Source organism: Amblyomma maculatum, chromosome 3 (assembly GCF_055883805.1).
Source record: "Amblyomma maculatum isolate TAMU_Amacu chromosome 3, ASM5588380v1, whole genome shotgun sequence".
NCBI classification, from domain to species: Eukaryota; Metazoa; Arthropoda; class Arachnida; order Ixodida; family Ixodidae; genus Amblyomma; species Amblyomma maculatum.
Window position 1 is genome coordinate 129,169,029 of NC_139346.1, and position 17,681 is coordinate 129,186,709.

General features: G+C 46.0%; 1 protein-coding gene and 1 pseudogene across 2 annotated transcripts in view; both read right to left on the reverse strand.

Annotated features, from left to right (window-relative positions):
• Window positions 1–17,681, reverse strand: part of LOC146196001 (poly(A) RNA polymerase gld-2 homolog A-like) — a 50,778-nt gene that overhangs the window by 12,232 nt on the left and 20,865 nt on the right. For both annotated transcript variants that reach the window (XM_084598001.1, XM_084598000.1), the window contains 4 exons: window positions 12,377–12,572; window positions 6,139–6,316; window positions 5,287–5,378; window positions 4,734–4,797 (listed from right to left, as the gene is read on the reverse strand). In XM_084598001.1, coding sequence (XP_084454127.1) covers window positions 4,734–4,797; window positions 5,287–5,378; window positions 6,139–6,316; window positions 12,377–12,572 — 530 coding nt within the window. The remainder of the gene's footprint in view (window positions 1–4,733; window positions 4,798–5,286; window positions 5,379–6,138; window positions 6,317–12,376; window positions 12,573–17,681) is intronic.
• Window positions 15,276–16,180, reverse strand: LOC146196002 (uncharacterized; annotated as a pseudogene).

Consider the following 17,681-nt stretch of genomic DNA (forward strand, 5'->3'; position numbering starts at 1 on the left):
AGCCATCGATTTCTTTCTGCTATTCTTCACCATGGAGATCATCAAGGAGAAATGCATGAACACGAACAAATGCGCGTGGATGCATATTTTGGAAAAACCTTTCTACGGCGAAAAAGACGGACCTTAGCAAGTTGTCGCGCCAGAACAGATGAAAAAAAAAAAAACTGGCCGAGCAACTGCTTGGATTTGGTGAGCCACAACCTGGAGACCCCGATGTTCACCCTCTGTTTCCGCCCATGATCAACCTCAGGGGCTGCAGCACAAGTCCCAAAAAATGAAGAAGTACAAGAACTGAAAATTGTGCTATGAAGAAAGAAAGGTGGAACAAAAAACAAAGGTTTTCTGTGAGACATGTGCAGCAAACCTTTTTCACGGCAACAAGGAACTGCTTCGCGTGGTGGCACGATAGTCATATGGTGTAATATTTTATACTGTACTTGGAAAGCTGGAATTTGCAGCATTGTTACCTCGGTCCCTGTTCTAAGAAACGTATATCTTAAAATTTTTTTTTATGTAAGGAATTTTAGCTGCTTTTATGAGTTTTTTAAATTTTAACAACAATTTTTTTCCGTTAATTTTTTCGATCACCTATGCAATAAAGATGTTAATTGTGATGAATATCATTGTGAAGAGAATTTCCTCCTCTACAATTTCCTACCACACACTCCTGTACCAAGCAAGTTCTTGTAAAAAAAAAAAAAAAAAAAAAAGAAAAAGAAAAAAAAACAACATTTTTTTGATGCCACTCAAAACTCCTACTTTTCCCGCGGACAAGAAAGTGTTAAGAGAGCCATCTCAACGTTGTCATCGTGAGAGCCCAGGAACTTCCTAATAACGTTGAAGACGTCCATCATCTGCAACGAGGTTGCCAAGGCAGGTGAATCCTGGGCGGAGTCGTCTTCAGCATTGGACGGCGGCTCTTCCAGCTCACCAACACTTTTAATGATGTCCTCATCACTTAGCTCTTCGTAGACAAGCACATCCGTGTCAGCGTTGAGTTAATCGTCCAGCTCGATATCGCCAGGGATGTCTCCTGCATCCTGGAGGGATTTCCAGGCCATACTGATTCCCAGAGTCGACGATGATGGAGCGTTATCTTCCACGGCTGTAGCTGTGCTGGTTGTCTCCTCATCAACTCATCAACAAACCTGACGTGCTGGAAGCAGTTGTAGATCAAGGTGGACCAGGTCACGTTCCACACAGCAGCCATCATCTGAAGAGCCATGAATAGGTCCACCTTTGTCTCCCTGCCAGTTTCGAGGTTCAAGAGAACCCGTTGACTCAGCCTCTCCCGATAAGTGCACTTCACGCTTCAGATGATGCCTTGATCTAGCGGCTGAATGATTGAAGTGCATTCCGGTGGGAAAACTTGCGCTTTGACGCTAGACAGTTTGACGTCGTCAATGCGGTGGGCAGAACAGTTGTCTAAGAGCAAACAAACCTTTCGTTTCTGCCTGCTCACGTAGCGGTCGAATGCCATAAGCCAGTCCGCAAATATGGCACGTCATCCACGACCACCCATTAGCGACATACTTGACGGGAAGGCTTCAGTTTCCCTTGAAGAAAAGAAAAAGGAAACGAGCAGTGCGCACAAGAAGGATGTGCAGTATGGATTCGCCCCCTTCCCCCAGCGGTCTGCAATGCAAAAAAATTAATTGTGGGAAAGTCACTCTCCACCATCCACCTTCTGAAGAAAGACAAGACAGAGGGCCACTCACCTGCAAAAATTCGGGGAAAAAAATTCGTAGAAGCGAACATGTGCTCGCAAAGTACTTTGTTTTTGAGGAAATTTTAATACATTAAGTCCTATAGGGTTTCACGAGGAATGCAAAATACTTCGTTGTGGCGAAAATTTCCTTCACGCGGCCCTTGTACCGAGATTCAACTGTAATAACAGTAATAAATAATTGTTTTACAAAAATGGAAAGGTGCAGTACCTGCCCTGAACCACGCCAAATGGAGGAAGGTGCGAGTTAAAGTAGAAAGAGAGAAAGAGGTGCCATAGCGGAGGGCTACGGTGTAATTTCGACCACCTGGGGACCTTTAACGTGCACCGACATTGTACAGTTGAATCCCGCCACAACGAATACCGCCACAACGAAATTTCCGCGACAACGAATAATTTTTTATTCCCCGCGAGTATCCTATAAGAATTAATGGCCTAAATTTCTCTGCACAACGAACCATTTTTGCAGAGCGTTTCCGCTTCAACGAAATTTTCGCGTTCAAAATCGAAACCGAAACTAGTTTTATTGGCGAGAAGTCCAAGTCAAATCCAAAGCCACATTAAGCATGAAATCACGTGATTGCAGTTCCGCCATTTTGGCTTTGTGTCGTGGTCGCGTTGTTCACTCGCTGCCTTTCTCTTCGACAACGACGAGTTTTCATCCGCAGGACACGATGGCAACGCAAGTGAAAAAACGCAAAACTCTTTCCCTTGAGCAAAAAGCTCAAATAATCGCCCAAGCAGAAAGCGGAAGGAAGAAAGCGGCAATTGCTGAAGACTTCGGAATTCCTGCAAGTTCGCTGTCAACGATTCTAGGCAATAAGGACAGCGTGAGAATGGCACTTGCTTCAGGCACATCCTCGAAGCACAAAAAGGTGACGCGGCCCCTCCATGAAGAGTTGGACAAAGCAGTGCATGCGTGGTTTGTGGAAGCACGAGCCAGCAACGTCCCCCTGTCCGGAAGCATCGTCCAGCAGAAAGCCTTGAACTATGCATGCCTACTTGGCATTGATGATTTTAAAGCCAGCATTGGCTGGCTAAACCGTTTCAAGGCCCGCCATAACATCGTTGGAAAAGTGTTGTGCGGCAAGTCAATGTCAGCAGACGTGGACGGAGCAGCTGCTTGGAAGGCGAGTAACATGGCCGGAATTTTAAGCAACTTCGCGCCTGCAGACATTTACAACGCCGACGAGACCGGGCTATTCTACGAGATGTTGCCGGCTAGGACGCTCGACTTCAAGGGGCAGCGCTGTCACGGCGGCAAACACAGCAAAAAACGCATCACAGTGCTGCTTTGCACAAACATGGATGGCTCGGACAAGCGTCCGCCGTTAGTCATAGGCAAAAGTGCCAAGCCGCGCTGTTTTAAGGGAACTCGTAGCCTACCTGTGCAGTACAAGGCGAACAACAAGTCATGGATGACCCGCGCTATTTTCACCGAGTGGATGATGGCATTCGACCGCGACATGAAGCGGCAGGGCCGTAAAGTTTGCTTGCTTTTGGACAATTGTTCAGCGCATCACTCCGACGAAGTCAAGCTCACTAACACGGAGCTGAGGTTTTTCCCTCCCAATTGCACGTCTGTCTTACAGCCTCTCGATCAGGGCGTGATTCTTAGCCTGAAGCGCGCTTACCGCGGGAGGTTAATTCAGCGGCTGCTTTTTAACACTGAAACCGGCCGAGACACGAAGGTGGACTTGTACGTGGCACTGCAGATTATGTCTGCTGCCTGGAGCACACTGGGGCGCTCAATAATTGTGAACTGTTTCAGGCACGCCGGATTTGCCGAAGGTTGACCCGTACACTCTGCTGGCCTAACACCAGGCGTTACAGACGACGACGAAGAGGCGTCACCGGCTCCGGGGATCGCGGCCGCCTGGAAAACGCTGGGAGAAATAGGAACCGTGCCGCCTAATCTCGAGCTCGACGAATACATCGGCGCTGACGCTTGTGTTGTTGTTCACGAAGATGTGAGTGATGAGCAGATCATAAAAGCTGCCCGGAATGATAAGGACTCTTCCGATGAAGAAGACGACGACGTACAGGAAGCGCCGGCTGCGGCAACCGCCGTACAGGTGATGGACGCTTTTGATGTCATCAGGAATTTCGTTGCTGTCCGAGACGACGATGTTGCAATGGGTTTGCTGACCGAGTGCGAAAATCGCGTGACGGCGTTGCTCGCCGTGAAGCGTAAGCAAACCAAGCTTACAGATTTTTGGCATTAAACGCCTTTGCTGCTGCTTGGGCAATTCTTTCTGCGTTTCACGTCAAATTTTTGCGATAACGAAGTTCCGCGAGAACGAATTTTTTTTCGTGCACCGTGAATTTCGTTATAGCGGGATTCAACTGTACAGCACATGGGCGCCTATCTGTTTCGCCTCCATCAAAACTCCACCGCCGGTGGTAGGGTACTCGCGCCGCGATGTTATCGCTATGCAACAACTGGTGCGCTGCAAAGAAATGAGCTGAAGACTGCGACGGTGCGAAGCAGAAGAACGCGCTAACGATGAATGCACTTTTTATTGTTCAATTCTCAGCGGCAAAAGTGGGGGATAGGTTCATTATGCGAGTGGGTTCATTACCTGAGTAAATACACTAAATTTATCGTAATGTGAATGATTCTTGTCAAATTTTTCGAGGCTATTTGATAATTCGAACTGGCCCCGTGAAATTCGAATTAACAAGCTTTTACAGTATATTTTTCATACGCAGACTTTCGGGGCAAAAATAAAGTTTAACCCAATTTCTGAAAAATCTTTTCCAGGTGCAATGGTTCAGCAAAACCTGTTTTGTCAAAAACAAAGGACCCTAATTACAATTTCATCATTTTCGTGTACACAAATTCTTTTTTTTTTTCTTCTTCTCTCCAGTTATCTTGCAGCCAATTTTATGAGCTAGGTAACCAAGTGTAGTGTTTCGCTATGTGATCTCTTTCTGTATTTTTACTGCTAGCGTACTATTCTCTTGCAACCAATAAATTTGAGCCGGCTGCAAGTCAGCCACTCACCTGTCCTGGCCAGCAAGCGAGCCACGTGGTGAAGAATGGCCATAGTCTGGTACCGCTGGTCCACCTGTGCAAATACATCTCGTATCTTCACATTCCGTGTACCCCCAAAGCAACCCCTATAATCCAAGTTTCGCACACCACAGGTCACAAACACTGGCAGAAGCCCCATTTCACCACTCCTCAACGAACTCTGCATGTTCTCGGCGTGTACCTCTCTAGTCCTCATGTTAGCTTTCTACACAGCAAACCTCAATTCTTCTAACAGTGCTTCAGAAATGTTAACACCTATTTCCAAGAGCTCCCGAATCACACAGCAACAGCCTGATGGAGAAATGAAACTGAGGATGGGTGCCACGTAATGCACTAAATTCAGTCACAGCCATCAGGGATTCATCGTGCCCAGTTAGAGGAAGCATTAGATAATCTCACCCAGCTAGCCAATTCCAAGCCTCCATGATGCTTTCAAGTCTTTGCACACCCCAACTACAACGTTTCCGTTCAACGTTATGCCCTTACAGTCAACTGCGCAACACTGCGCTGCTCTGCTCCTCACCTTTGCTTCGCATAGCAAGAGGCACATGTCGGCGTCACTGGCATTGGACCCAAAGCCAGTCAGCGAGGATCCTACCACGTACAAGCCACACACTGCACAAAGAACACAGAGGGGGTTGGAATGCATTCCCCTCCTGCCCCGTTCCATCGCACACATGCCAGAAGATTGAAAACAGCAGTTCCAGTCAGCTAGCTACCTGGAGCTACAGCCACATCAATGTTACCATGGAAACCAAAATATAGAAACAATGGCACCAAAACCAACTTGGTTTCATATGGCTTATAGGGTATGAGGGGCAATCAGGCTATGAGGAAGAACATAGTGGAGGGCTCCTAAAACTTCTAACAGCTGGAGTTCTTAAAGCACACTGACATCACAGTACAAGGCACCTTGCTTTTCGCCTCTTATCGAAAAGTGACTGCGCGGCCGGGATTTGGTCCAGTGTTCTTGACTACACCAATCAAGTGTCTTAACCACTAACCCATTGTGACAGGGTCAAAGCAACTTGGCATGCCCTCATCTCAAATAGAAGCACAAGGTTTTGTAAGCATTCAAGCAGTTCAAATATGTAAGCGAATAATTAAGTACAGTAAAACCTCATTAATTTGAAGTAATTGGGACTGAAAAATGTTCAAATTAACCAGGTTTCAGCCATGATCATGACGGCCCGTTTTAGAATTGTTCACTTCAAGAAGGTTTTGCTGCAGTTAAGCCTCGATATAACGAACTTCAAGGTTATGAGCATCAAATTTTCAATGCTCACCGAAGCAGCAATGTTCACTAGCTTAATTTTTCGCCATGGGCAGCTTTGCAGCAGTTTTGCAGCAGTCTCCCCCAAAATGTAGCACTCACTGGGAAAGATGGTGTGCAGCTTCTCATGCAGCCGTCTACGCAGCTCCATCTTTCGCTGAAGCAAGTCTTCCGTGTGCTGCCGCGCGTGGTAGTGTGCCCACAGTGCCTCAGTCACAGCCGCCCACTTGCCTGGCTCCCCCACTGCCTCAGGCTTGCGCTGGTCCCCGGACACAGACACCTGCATATGCGAGACACAACCCTGATGCACTGCCAATGTAACATACGCTGACCTTATGCAATGATGCATCGATTCATTCCATACAATCTCAGAAGCAGAAAGTGCATCGTTCTGACAGATAGAATCAGTGCTACAGGGACGAATGACATGATGACGTGGACATAACACGAGCAAATTCGCATTTAAGGAATATTCTGACCGAGCTCGAAAACTCCACGCAAGCAGTAAAACGCATCACATTCATTCATGGAGTCACAATTGGTTATGATATTTTATTGAAAAAATTCTTTAGCCGTCAGTCAGAGTGGACCTCATCTAGTTCTTCTCTCAAGCCTTTGAACCTCTTAGCAATGCTACCCGCCTTTCCTGCCCGCCACGAACGGATACTTGGTAGCCGTCAGTGACCGAGCAGAGGGGCCGCCTGTGAGCTTTTTAGTTTTGAGTTTCACATTTCTGCTTTGGTAACACACCGGCGCTGATGTTTAGGCATCTGTTTCAAGATTCACGCCATGCTGCCGCCTATCAAACATCTCTGTTGTGGCTTACTCCTGCCTCGACATGGCCTCAGTTGAAGAGGGACACAGCTCAAAGCATCTGCGGTGCAAGAGTTTCCTTGTTTCTCTTGTTGCGAAAAGTTCACATGAAAGGCCCATGGTGAGCCAGGCGAGCTCACCGAGTACTTGGCCACAAAACCAACCACTTGTTTAAGTTCACAGCTAGCGCAATTTTGGAGAAGCAAACAACCTGCTTACTGCCGAAAACTTGCTTTCCTATCAAAGAACGTGCTAGCCATTCTTGCCACAAATTGTAGCACCGACAGAAACTTTAGCACTACTGTCGAGTTCATTATCCAGGAGCGCCGCAAATACATCAATTCAATGCATAACTTGTTGTTTTTGCACAATGTTAATTCTACCTACGTGCTGTGCCTCAACATATTCAGAAAATCAGCCATTTCAAACCTGAGGACTCAACATTCCATGACCTTGGATAAAGTTATCATCCTGAAATTATTTTTTTTCTTTTATAGCTTCGACTGCTATTATAGCATGACGGACCGGGCTCTGAGCCAGGTTGGACCAGTGCGGGCTCGGTCCCTTTCAGAGTCAGGCCCGGACCCGGCTCGGGCCTGTATCGTCGGGACTGGCCAGGGCTCGGACTCAAAATTTCGTCCCGTGCACACCTTTAGTTCATTATTTACGCAGACAATGTCACAATATGGCCTACTCATAAACGCCTTGAGACACAAAATCTTTATCTGCAAGAGGCCCTAAATACAGTAGATGAGTACGTCCACGATGCAGGTCTGGAGCTGTCACCCCAAAAGTCACATTACATCCATGTTCGGTGCTGCTACACAGCCAACCATGAATATTCAGAGGATGTCCACAAATGGTCCTAATGTCCAATGTCGCTTGTCAATATTGAGAGGATTATTCGATGAAGATAATCATTTAGTGGATATTCAGAAGATATTATTTTGTGGATGTTCTTTCAGTGTATAGAAATCTGTGTAAACTGCTTAAATGCTTTGAGTGGATGTATATTTAAAGGGCAACTCCGGTGATTTTTTCATCATTTTGTGTTTTTGGTTGAATTACATTCCTCGGCATGTCCCGACTCCAACAAAAAACACTGTTTCTCGAAATTCCAATTAGAAGTATTTTTAAAAAGAAAGAACAGCAAATCCAAACCGAAACCGCTTCCGCTTTCACAGCCAGAAACGACGTCAGAGTTGACGAAATGGTGACGTCACACTCAGTATTACAAAAACACTCGTACGCACGTTGGATGGTGAAATTAAGCTATAGAAAGCATGACGCACTGCAAAAATGTCTGAGGTAGTTCAATATAAGCCTCACAATTTCATAATCACGCGGGAAGTGGACAGTAATGCCGGTATACTGTTTGTGATGTCAGAAACTCAGTGTTTCCCGTAGAAATACTCTCAACTTAAGCCATGAAAACGGCATATTTTAAAGCCGTGTTGCGCATGAACGGATTATTGTACGGCGCCCAAATTTTGTAGAATGCGTCAGGAAGGAGAGGAGAACATACAGTAAAATTTTTACTAGAATATTCGAATGTCAAAAAACCTCCGGAGTTGCCCTTTAACTTGAAGTTATAAACACAAACATATTGCGCATGCGTCGTCTCATACATGGGAGATATTTTTGCTTAATTTTTTGTCCTCTTTTTTTTTTTTTTCCGAAGAAGAAATTATTTAGACTATTAATTGGCACATTTCTTGTTTTTTTTTTTCATGCATGCCAAAACGTGCGGAAGACTAAACTTGGTAGAGACTCCTCACGTGCTCAGTCACAAACGTCCGAGTTGCAAAACATAAACACACAAGAGAACTCTATCAGCTGGCAGCCTAGTAGTAGCCACGGTAGCCACGGCCATCGCCACCGGCTGCGCGCGCCACCGCCAGCATTGTTGTGGCAGCCTCCTCAGCTATGTTGGTTTGGTGGATCGTTCGCTAGTACTTTTTCTAGTGATCGTGTTTTCCTTGCAATGGTGGCCTCTTTGTTGTGTGCTTCACGTATTCCAGCGCCCAAATTTAGCCAAGTACCAGACTACTGTGGAAGAGAATAGCTAAAATGGTGAGTGTTTATGTCACTGTTTGGCAAACAAAGTGTTAGGGTTCATTTCTGGTACTACTGTGCAATTTTAGTGGCGGTGATTTTACCAGTCTGTTAGCACTTCGGTTAGAGGTTCGATAAAAATACACGGCGTTTAGTCATTGTGGTTCGAGCTAGGATGATTGAACCATCCAAGTGATCAATACTCAGTGCCGCTTCTTTGCTTCTAGAAAGCAATCTGCGAGTGTGGGACATGTGCAATAAAGAGGGCAGCCAAGCTAGAGGCAAATAGATGCAGTTTTGGGGTTTTGGTAGTCTAGAACAGCTTGAACTTGCATAGAACACTTCGCAGGGCAGTCCCACCACCTACCATATACATTGCCTTTTACTAGTAAAGTGGACAGCTTCGTAGCCTAGCTCTAGAAGGCAGTTCCGGCCTTGCCTTGTGATGGTGAAAAGAAACTGCAAGAGCCGCTCATTCATTGCTTCTCTTGCACACATTATGGCAGGCATTCAAGAAACATTTAACATCATCTACAAATTACAGAAATGCTTGAGTTTTGATAGCTGTTAAAGTTCTCATGCTTAAATTTTGCTATGCTTTTGCTCTTGTTTGGAAGTCAGCTAGAGTTTCCTGAATTTAATCATTTTTTAACATTGTCTAAAATTTTTTGGTGTCCATTCCTTGAAATTTCCTTTCATTTAACTTGTGTCATACTTAGACAGATCCTGGTGGTCTTGTATGTTTTTTCTTACACATAATGATTTTTAAATTAAGCTGAATGTTGCCCTGGGAACACTGAAAGATTGCATCAAAATCATTTCCACTGTTTGCGAGGCCCAGCGTATGTTTACATTGTAAGTATGTGCATATTAATGGTATAATTACACCAATGAACATGTTTCTTTCGCAGGATACTGATTCTCTTTTTTTTTCATGTTTTTAGAAGGGCTGTCGTTACCACTTCTTGCAGTATATTTACAATGTGAGTTTTTGCCATGGATCTTCAAGATATTTGGTGAAGAATGCAGTGCTGTCTCCACAAGTGTGCTTGCTTAGGATATACTGCCAGTGCATTCCGACTGCTGCTGAGTTTATTTCGCCAAGCTCAGATTGCATCAATAAACATGATTCCTTCGCAGCATACCCACAATTCTACATTTTTCATGCTTGTGTTAAATGTGCTGCCGTTACTATTGAGCATATATTTATATATGTGCATTTGTATATTTACAGGTCATCAATGTGCACCCCAGACCTGATATCACAGAGGCAAAATAAAACATGAATGACCAAATAAACATGAGAGTACAACAATCATTTTTCTTGGTGATATTCTGCAGTCACTGCAAAGTATGAAATCAATTAAGCTAAGATAGTGCCCTTCAAATGTACTTAATCCCCCTAGGAGAAGTATATTTGCAGGATGGTAGTAGCTGCACAATAACGTCTACCCAAGTGGAGCCATATGAATGGCTGTGCCTGCGTGAACATTATTGAGCAATTACTCGCTTATTATAAAGTAGGGTACTCCTAATGTACAACTCATAGCACCTAAAAATATACTGATTAATATCCACACAATATAATTTATTGTCTCATCAATATTGTGTGTGGACATGCTGTAGGCATTATATGAGGGTCCAAAAGTGTCAAAATGGACATTCTATGGATGTTATGACAATGTCAACTTTTGCAAACATCATATGGACATCAGATATCTAGTAGTGGATGTTCACTGAATATGAGGTGGTTTGCTGGGCTGCAATTTGGAGCAACCTTCAGAGCAGTAAAAAATGGACTTTGGAGCACAATGGAGCAGCTTGGCAAGAGATCTTGAGCACTTTGGAGCATCTGTGTGCCGTCTCCAAAAGGTCCGTTGCTCACCAAGAAGCCAATATATCAGCTCAGCTATTGTGAACAAATCGATTTACAGCCATTATCTTGCCGTTGCCTTCCTTGTCTATTATTTCAAGGTGTTCTGCACCAAGGAAGAGCATGTAACACTAAGAAAGGAAGTATTACATGCTTTATATATATCTGAAGTACTTATTTAACCAAAAACAATGAGTATGTATCATCATGAAGAATTTTATTCAGAAAAACAACAAGTCCAGCTTTTTCAGATATCGCTCCTCCAAAATTGCAGCACCCTCAAAAATGTTGTTTTGAAAAAACAAGAAAAAACATGTCAGAACATGTAGATTTAAATTATGCCAAGGTCTGACATATCAATATGATCGGAAATGGTTGGAAAGTAAATTAAAGCAAAAATAATGTTCTATACCAATTTGGGCTAAAGTTACACCATAAAAAAAAAACCTCATAGGAAATGTCCAAATTGGTGCCAAGACAATCTTTTCAGTAAATTTTCCCGTATGTTTATTACATTTACATTGATGTCAAAAGATACACAAGGTTAGCTTTCTAGCAAAAGAAGATAACTGTAACAAGAGCAGGACCAGAAACATTGATCTGGTGGCTGTCCAAAATATTAGTTTTTTTGAGAAATCGGCGAAAAACGTTTTGGACATATTTTTGAATTACCTAGGATAACGCAACTCGATAAAATGAATTATGACTGATTTTTTGTAAGAATGCACCATTTCCAATCGAGATAATTGCCCCTGCAACTCAGAAGCAAATTTATTTCAACAAAGTTTGCGATTCCGCATGCCGCTCATGACGCCGTTTCGCGATGCAACATGCGAACATAGCTCGTGCTAATTTTTCAGTGGCTACATGTATCTCCATCTATCAGTCAAAGATATCGAGATATCTGCAATTTACTGAGAAATGAAATGCACGGCGGCGTGGGGAGAGGGTCAACTCCACAGAAAATTTCGAGATATGAGATTTTGAAGTAATGAAGCTTTACTCAACTACTCTTGCCGCTCTATTTGCTTGATGTTTCTTCTAAAATTGCTTGTAATATCGTCACGAACGCATGTGGGCAAAATAAAGCGGAACGGCAATGTTCTAAGAATGCGCAATTTCATTTGCGGCATTGAAAGACAAAAACCTCGATATGGCAAAGTTTTTTCCCGAAACGTGCTACTTCATTATATCCAGGTTCAACTGTATCCCGTAGAAAGATAAGGGCTGGGGCAGCCCTTACCCCGTCGGTGACATGCCGATGGGGCTCTCAATACAGAGGACTGACCACCTGCCCTAAGTATTCTATACCGGCTGCAGATATGGATGTTCGCCATCTGCTATGGACTTGTGCAGGGAAAAGAGAATCAAGGACACAGATTCTCAAGGAAGTAGGACTGTCGGCGAGGAGGGAGGAGGATTTCTACAAGTGGCAAACGTACAACACTAAAAGCAAAAGCCTTCTCCAGTTTCTGGCAAAAAACAATTTACATCACTTTTTATAGTATGCCAGATGGCAAGTATGCAAAAGAAAAAAAAGAAGTCCTTGATTTCCTCAAACCTGTTGCCTCACATAATGAAGCAAAAATAGGGACTTACCTGGGTAGTGGACACAGGCAAACGGGGTCTAGCCTCCCGCACTTGCTTCGCAGCGCCCTGGGGGGTGGACATAGGCACACGGGGACCAGCCTCCTGTACTTGCTTCGCAGGACGCGGGAGTAGCCCCTGGTTTGGTGATGGCAAGTGCCGTTTCACCTGGGGACGTTCCTGCTCTTCCGTGTCATCCCACCTCCGCCTGCAGAACCATCATTCACTTTCACACAAATGACAGCTACTCTCTGGTCATGAATAGCAGCTTGTCAGTTTCCCTTCAAGAAGACAGTATGCGATTCTTACAGTATGCCAGTACCCATGTAAAGGAGACGAAACTAGAAGCTAAGGAAAATGACTAAGCACAACGGGGACATGGGAAGGAAATATCAAATTAAGCAACATGGATGGGTTATTCCCTAAGAGCATTTTCAATGGGTCGAAAGGTTGTTACACAGCTGAGAAAATCACCAACAAATGTCCAACATCGATCCGCATTAAAAAGGCTCGCGAAAAATGAACTGCAATTCTGTCATTTCTACGACACTGTTCCAATCCGACCAATCAGGGGGGTGCCTGCTTCCAAAGGACAGCAAAACGGTTTAAAACAAACTAGCATGCCAGTCACTTTTGTTGTCACGCCAGCAGGCCATGCTATATTTCACCCTCCACCAAAAGGCAGATGCACACTGCCGTCTCGGCTGCAAGGCATACATCTGTGTCTCGCTGGAACATACATGTGCGGTAGAAACAGGCTGTGGGTGTGAAAGAAATTAAGTGAAGTTACTGAGCTCAGCTGTGGACTGTGGAACAAACCTCTTGATCACAATTACGCATGTACACATGTCCGTATATGCAGGGTGTCGAACCGGAACTGAAAACCGGAACCGAACCCGAGTTTTTTCCACCATCTCAGAACTGAACCCGAACCGAAACAAATCAAAGGAACCATTCCGAAACGGTTTGTGGTATGGTTCCAACCAACTTTTGCTGGCAACTTACCTTCATTAATTTTTTCTTTTATCACTGCTTTGCAAGCGTCTTCTCGCTTATTTCCAAACCGCCACTGCACCCCGCAAACACCACAACCTTATTGAAAAATCATTCCTTTCAAAAACACGACAATAAGAAAAGAACGTACATTTTCACATGCATAGCACCAATCTATGGTGCCATGCCATCGTTTCATCCCGAACACGGGTGGCCGCTGCACTGCACAATGACGCGCATGAAGAAAGCTGCCCCATTCGAGAGCCTTCCTAAACAGTAAAATAATAGCAAAAATAATAGCATATAATTCATAAGCTGATTCAGATATATAGATAAAAAAATATATAGCCATGCACAACTTAAAAATGAAATGACAAATGTGTTAATAAACTGTCATGCAAATAATTTTATTTTTCTATTGTTAAAAGTCAAACAAATGAAACTGGGTTTATTAAACTTAATAATTACAAAATTAGGTCCGCATGGCCACAGCAATCTTGTCTCGTTCGTATCCGACACGCCGTCTGTCTTCTGTCTGGCGCAACGGCGGCGGCGCTGGCACCGCGCATGGGTGCACGTTCTCCTCACTCGTCCTTCTCCATCGTTCGTTCTCTGCACTTGCAGACGGCTTGGGTGCTCGGGTTGCAGATCGGCACTTTTGCAGGGCGTCGTTCTTTGTCGACAGTTGGTGTTTACATTCGGCCATCCTGTTTTCACCGACTGCACAGGTCGGAATCGTTCTCGCATTGCGATTCTTCTCAGCTTGCCTTAGTTCTTCGACCTTTTCCTTTGTGAGTGCCCGTTCGGCGTAGGAGAGTCGGTAGGGGCGAAATTTCACTGGCTCCGGTGATGTCAGCTCAATGTTCATTTCAGCGGCATTTGTGCAGCTGATCTCTGAAACGGTGCTTGCGAAGCAGCCTCGATATTCGCAAACAAGCTGTTCGAGTTTTTCTCGCTCTTCAGGAGTAACACTTGGGCCTGTTTTGATGCTCTCGCTAGGCATCATTGAAAGCTGAACACTGGTGTCAGACTCACCCTCTCGCAGTGGCGTTTCGTCCGGGTAGCAAATTTCCGCTCGTTCTCTTTGATGATCAGGTCAAGATTAGAAACATTCATGATCGGGTCGCATGTTTCATTGGCCCCGTCAACGCTGAGGACACAACGTGGTATGCGATGCTCTCGACCTTCTTGACAACTAAGCTGAACGTCATTGAACACATCCGAGCATGGTGAGCTGCCTGTGGCATGGAGCTTAACAAAACCGACGTATTGTGGGGGCATCACCGCTGTTTCCTTCGCCCCAAGGCATATGGGTCGTTGTGGCTCTGGGATTTCAACTGGCTGAAGCTTGTCGTTGCTATTGTCCATGTTATTGTGCTCCTCAAATATCCGCACCCACCGTGTTCTTCCGCCTCACAATTGTGACGAGTGGTTTCACAGTAAATGGTTGACCTACAAGTAGGGGTATGGACTGTGGCGCGTTGGGCACAATTAGCACAGGAACGTCCGGTGTAGCTTGGTTGACCGTGAGAGTGACGTGTGCTTCTCCTCACGGTGTCACATGCCCTATCGTGAATGGCTTGATCAACTTCGAGTAAGCGATTCCGATGCGGTCTGCATCCTCTTTCCGCAGAGTTACGCACTGGCTGCCGAGATCGACGTATGATCGCATGTCGCAGCCGTTTGCCTTCGCCATCATAAAATACTTTTCGTTTGCCTTTTCAGCAGCTTGGAGGTCAAATCCCACGACGTTCTGAGCGACGCATGCTCCTTTCTCTGCTTTTGCTTTGCAGTCGTTTTCTTGATGACCCACTCGCCCACATGCTGTGCATTGCGTCCTCCGTGGCGGTGCCGGGCATTTGAGGGACACGTGACCGTACTCGCTGCAGTTGAAGCACAGTGGTTCTCCCCTGTCATTCTATGGCGGCTTCCTCCTCGCCCTCGAAAAAGTATCCCTATGACCGCGGTTGGTCGACACTGGTTCGCTTTTGTTGCCATGAGCGTTGGAAATGGCGGGAAAATGAGCCTTCGGGAGGCCACCTGATTTGAAAGTTTTGGAAGCGATGTTTCCTAACCTTTCTTCAAGGCGCTTCAGGCAGTGAAGAAGGTCCTCTGGTGACTCGCACATACGTACGCTCACTGCTCTAATGACCTCGTCGTCGTAGAGTCCCGTGATGAGGTACTCAATGCAGGCTTCAACTGTGAGGCCGCAACGGCGAGCTTTGGAGAGCTTGTCATAGTAATAAGCTTGTCATCGATGGGCACCACCTCGCTTCTGTCGTCTCTCCTCCATTTCCCTGTGGAGTCGTTGCGATCCTGCTGTCATGGGAAAGGCGCGCTTGATTTCTTCTTTCCATTCCGGCCAAGTTTTGTTGACGGAGGGGAGGGAGTCATACTATGTTTTCGCAGGCCCTTACAACTTTGAGAGTGCATTTCCAGATGTCAGCCAGTCAGACCAATGGTAGACTTCTGCCAGGTCGCCCACGTGCCGTATCTACGCATCTGCCGTTGGAGAGCTCGAAGACACCAACCAAGCAGTCTCTGCCGCGCCGATGATGGGTGTAGCCGCTGCTTTCTGCGTCTGAAGCAAGGCAATTCCATTGATAGCTTCTCTCACTACTGTCTGAACACTGGCTTGCAGGATTTCTGCCACGTTGATCATTGACTGGGGTATCTCAGGTAAGTTGCCGCTGGTTACCGTGTCGTAGAGTGCGCCTTGACCTGAGTCGTCTTTCCCGCCATCGCTGCCCGGTCGTTCGCCACCTTTGTTGGTCGTATCCAGGAGGCCTGTGACGCTGGCTGCCGCTGCAGTAGTTCTCCGGTTCTCCGTTCGCCGCTTCTTTCTGTCGTTCGCTGTGACGTGAACTGCCCAAACGTTAGAAAGACGCAAGCGTTCGCTGCTGCCGAAATGTCGCAGAAGTGTAAAGCCCTTTCTTGAAGGCTGAAGAGGGTCGACAAAAACCCTAAGAAGCGTGTCGACTTAGCAAAAGAGCTAGGGTTGGCACCGTCGACGCTCTGCACCATTGTTGGGCAGCGAGATGTCATCTCGAAGAATGTGCAGCACTTCGGTGCGAACGTGAAGCAGGCTAAAACAGCAACCCATGTCAAGCTGGAAGAGGTTCTGCTGACTTGGTTCCGCGAAGTCACAGCGGCCGGCGTCAACGTGGACGGCAAGGTGCTACGTGAAAAAGCCGACACCGTCGCGCTTTCGCTTGGAATTGAAAATTTCCAAGCGTCTGGGGGATGGCTGCACCGGTTTAAGGAGTGGCACGGACTTGTCTAGCGGGTCGTCTCAGGTGAAGGCAAGAAAGTGGACCAGTCAGCTGTAGATGAGTGGCTGAACACGCTGCCGGCGCCGATTTCGGAGTACGCGCCACGCGACATATTTAATGCCGACGAGGTGGGCCTCTTTTTCAACCTTCAACAGGAAAGAAGTTTATGCGTGAAAGGCCAGGCATGCCAGGGCGGCCAGAAAAGCAAGGAGAGAGTAACAGTACTCTTGCTGCAACTCGGATGGATCCGAGAAACTCCAGCTTACTATCATCAGTAAGTCGAAGAAACCGAGGTGTTTTTCCGATCGGCAGAGCGTTTGCCTGTCTTTTACAAAGGTAACCGAAAGGCGTGGATGACTGGAGATTTTTTCCGAGAGTTCTTGACAAGCCTTGATCGGAAAATGGCGTCAAGAAACCGGAAAATTTTGCTTTTCGTGGACTAGTGCTCTGCCCACCCAAAGGAAATGACATTCAATAACGTGAAAGTAAGGTTCCTGCCGGCGAACACTACCAGCAATTTTCAGCCACTGGACACTGGGATAATTAGAAATGTGAAACAGCATTTCAAAGGACTTCTAGTGAGGCGTCTGCTGGCGAAAATTGACCGTAAAGAAGCAAACTTGCGGATCAGTCTCTTAGATGCTTTTCACTTTCTAGCTATGTCGTGGGATAGTGTAACTTCAGACACAATCTCGAACTGTTTTAGAAAGTGCGGATTTGCCATCGGACATGTTGTGGCTTTGGCAGGAGATTGTCAAGAGCCAGATGAAGACCTCACGATTGATGACTGGGACAATCTGGAAACTGAAGCTTCGGCTCGGGACTTCATTACCGCGGACGACAACGTCGCTACCCGTGTGCTGAGGTCCATTGAAGACTTGGTCAACGAAGCGAATGATTGCGAAAGTGAGCCTGACAGCGATGGTGACGCTGACGATGAGTGTGATCAGCCGCCGTCAACGGCAGATACTCTTCACGCTTTGGGCGTTCTGCGCCACACCGTAAGTGCCGGCAGCGTGAGCGACGAAACCGCGGTACGGTTTTATGCCTTT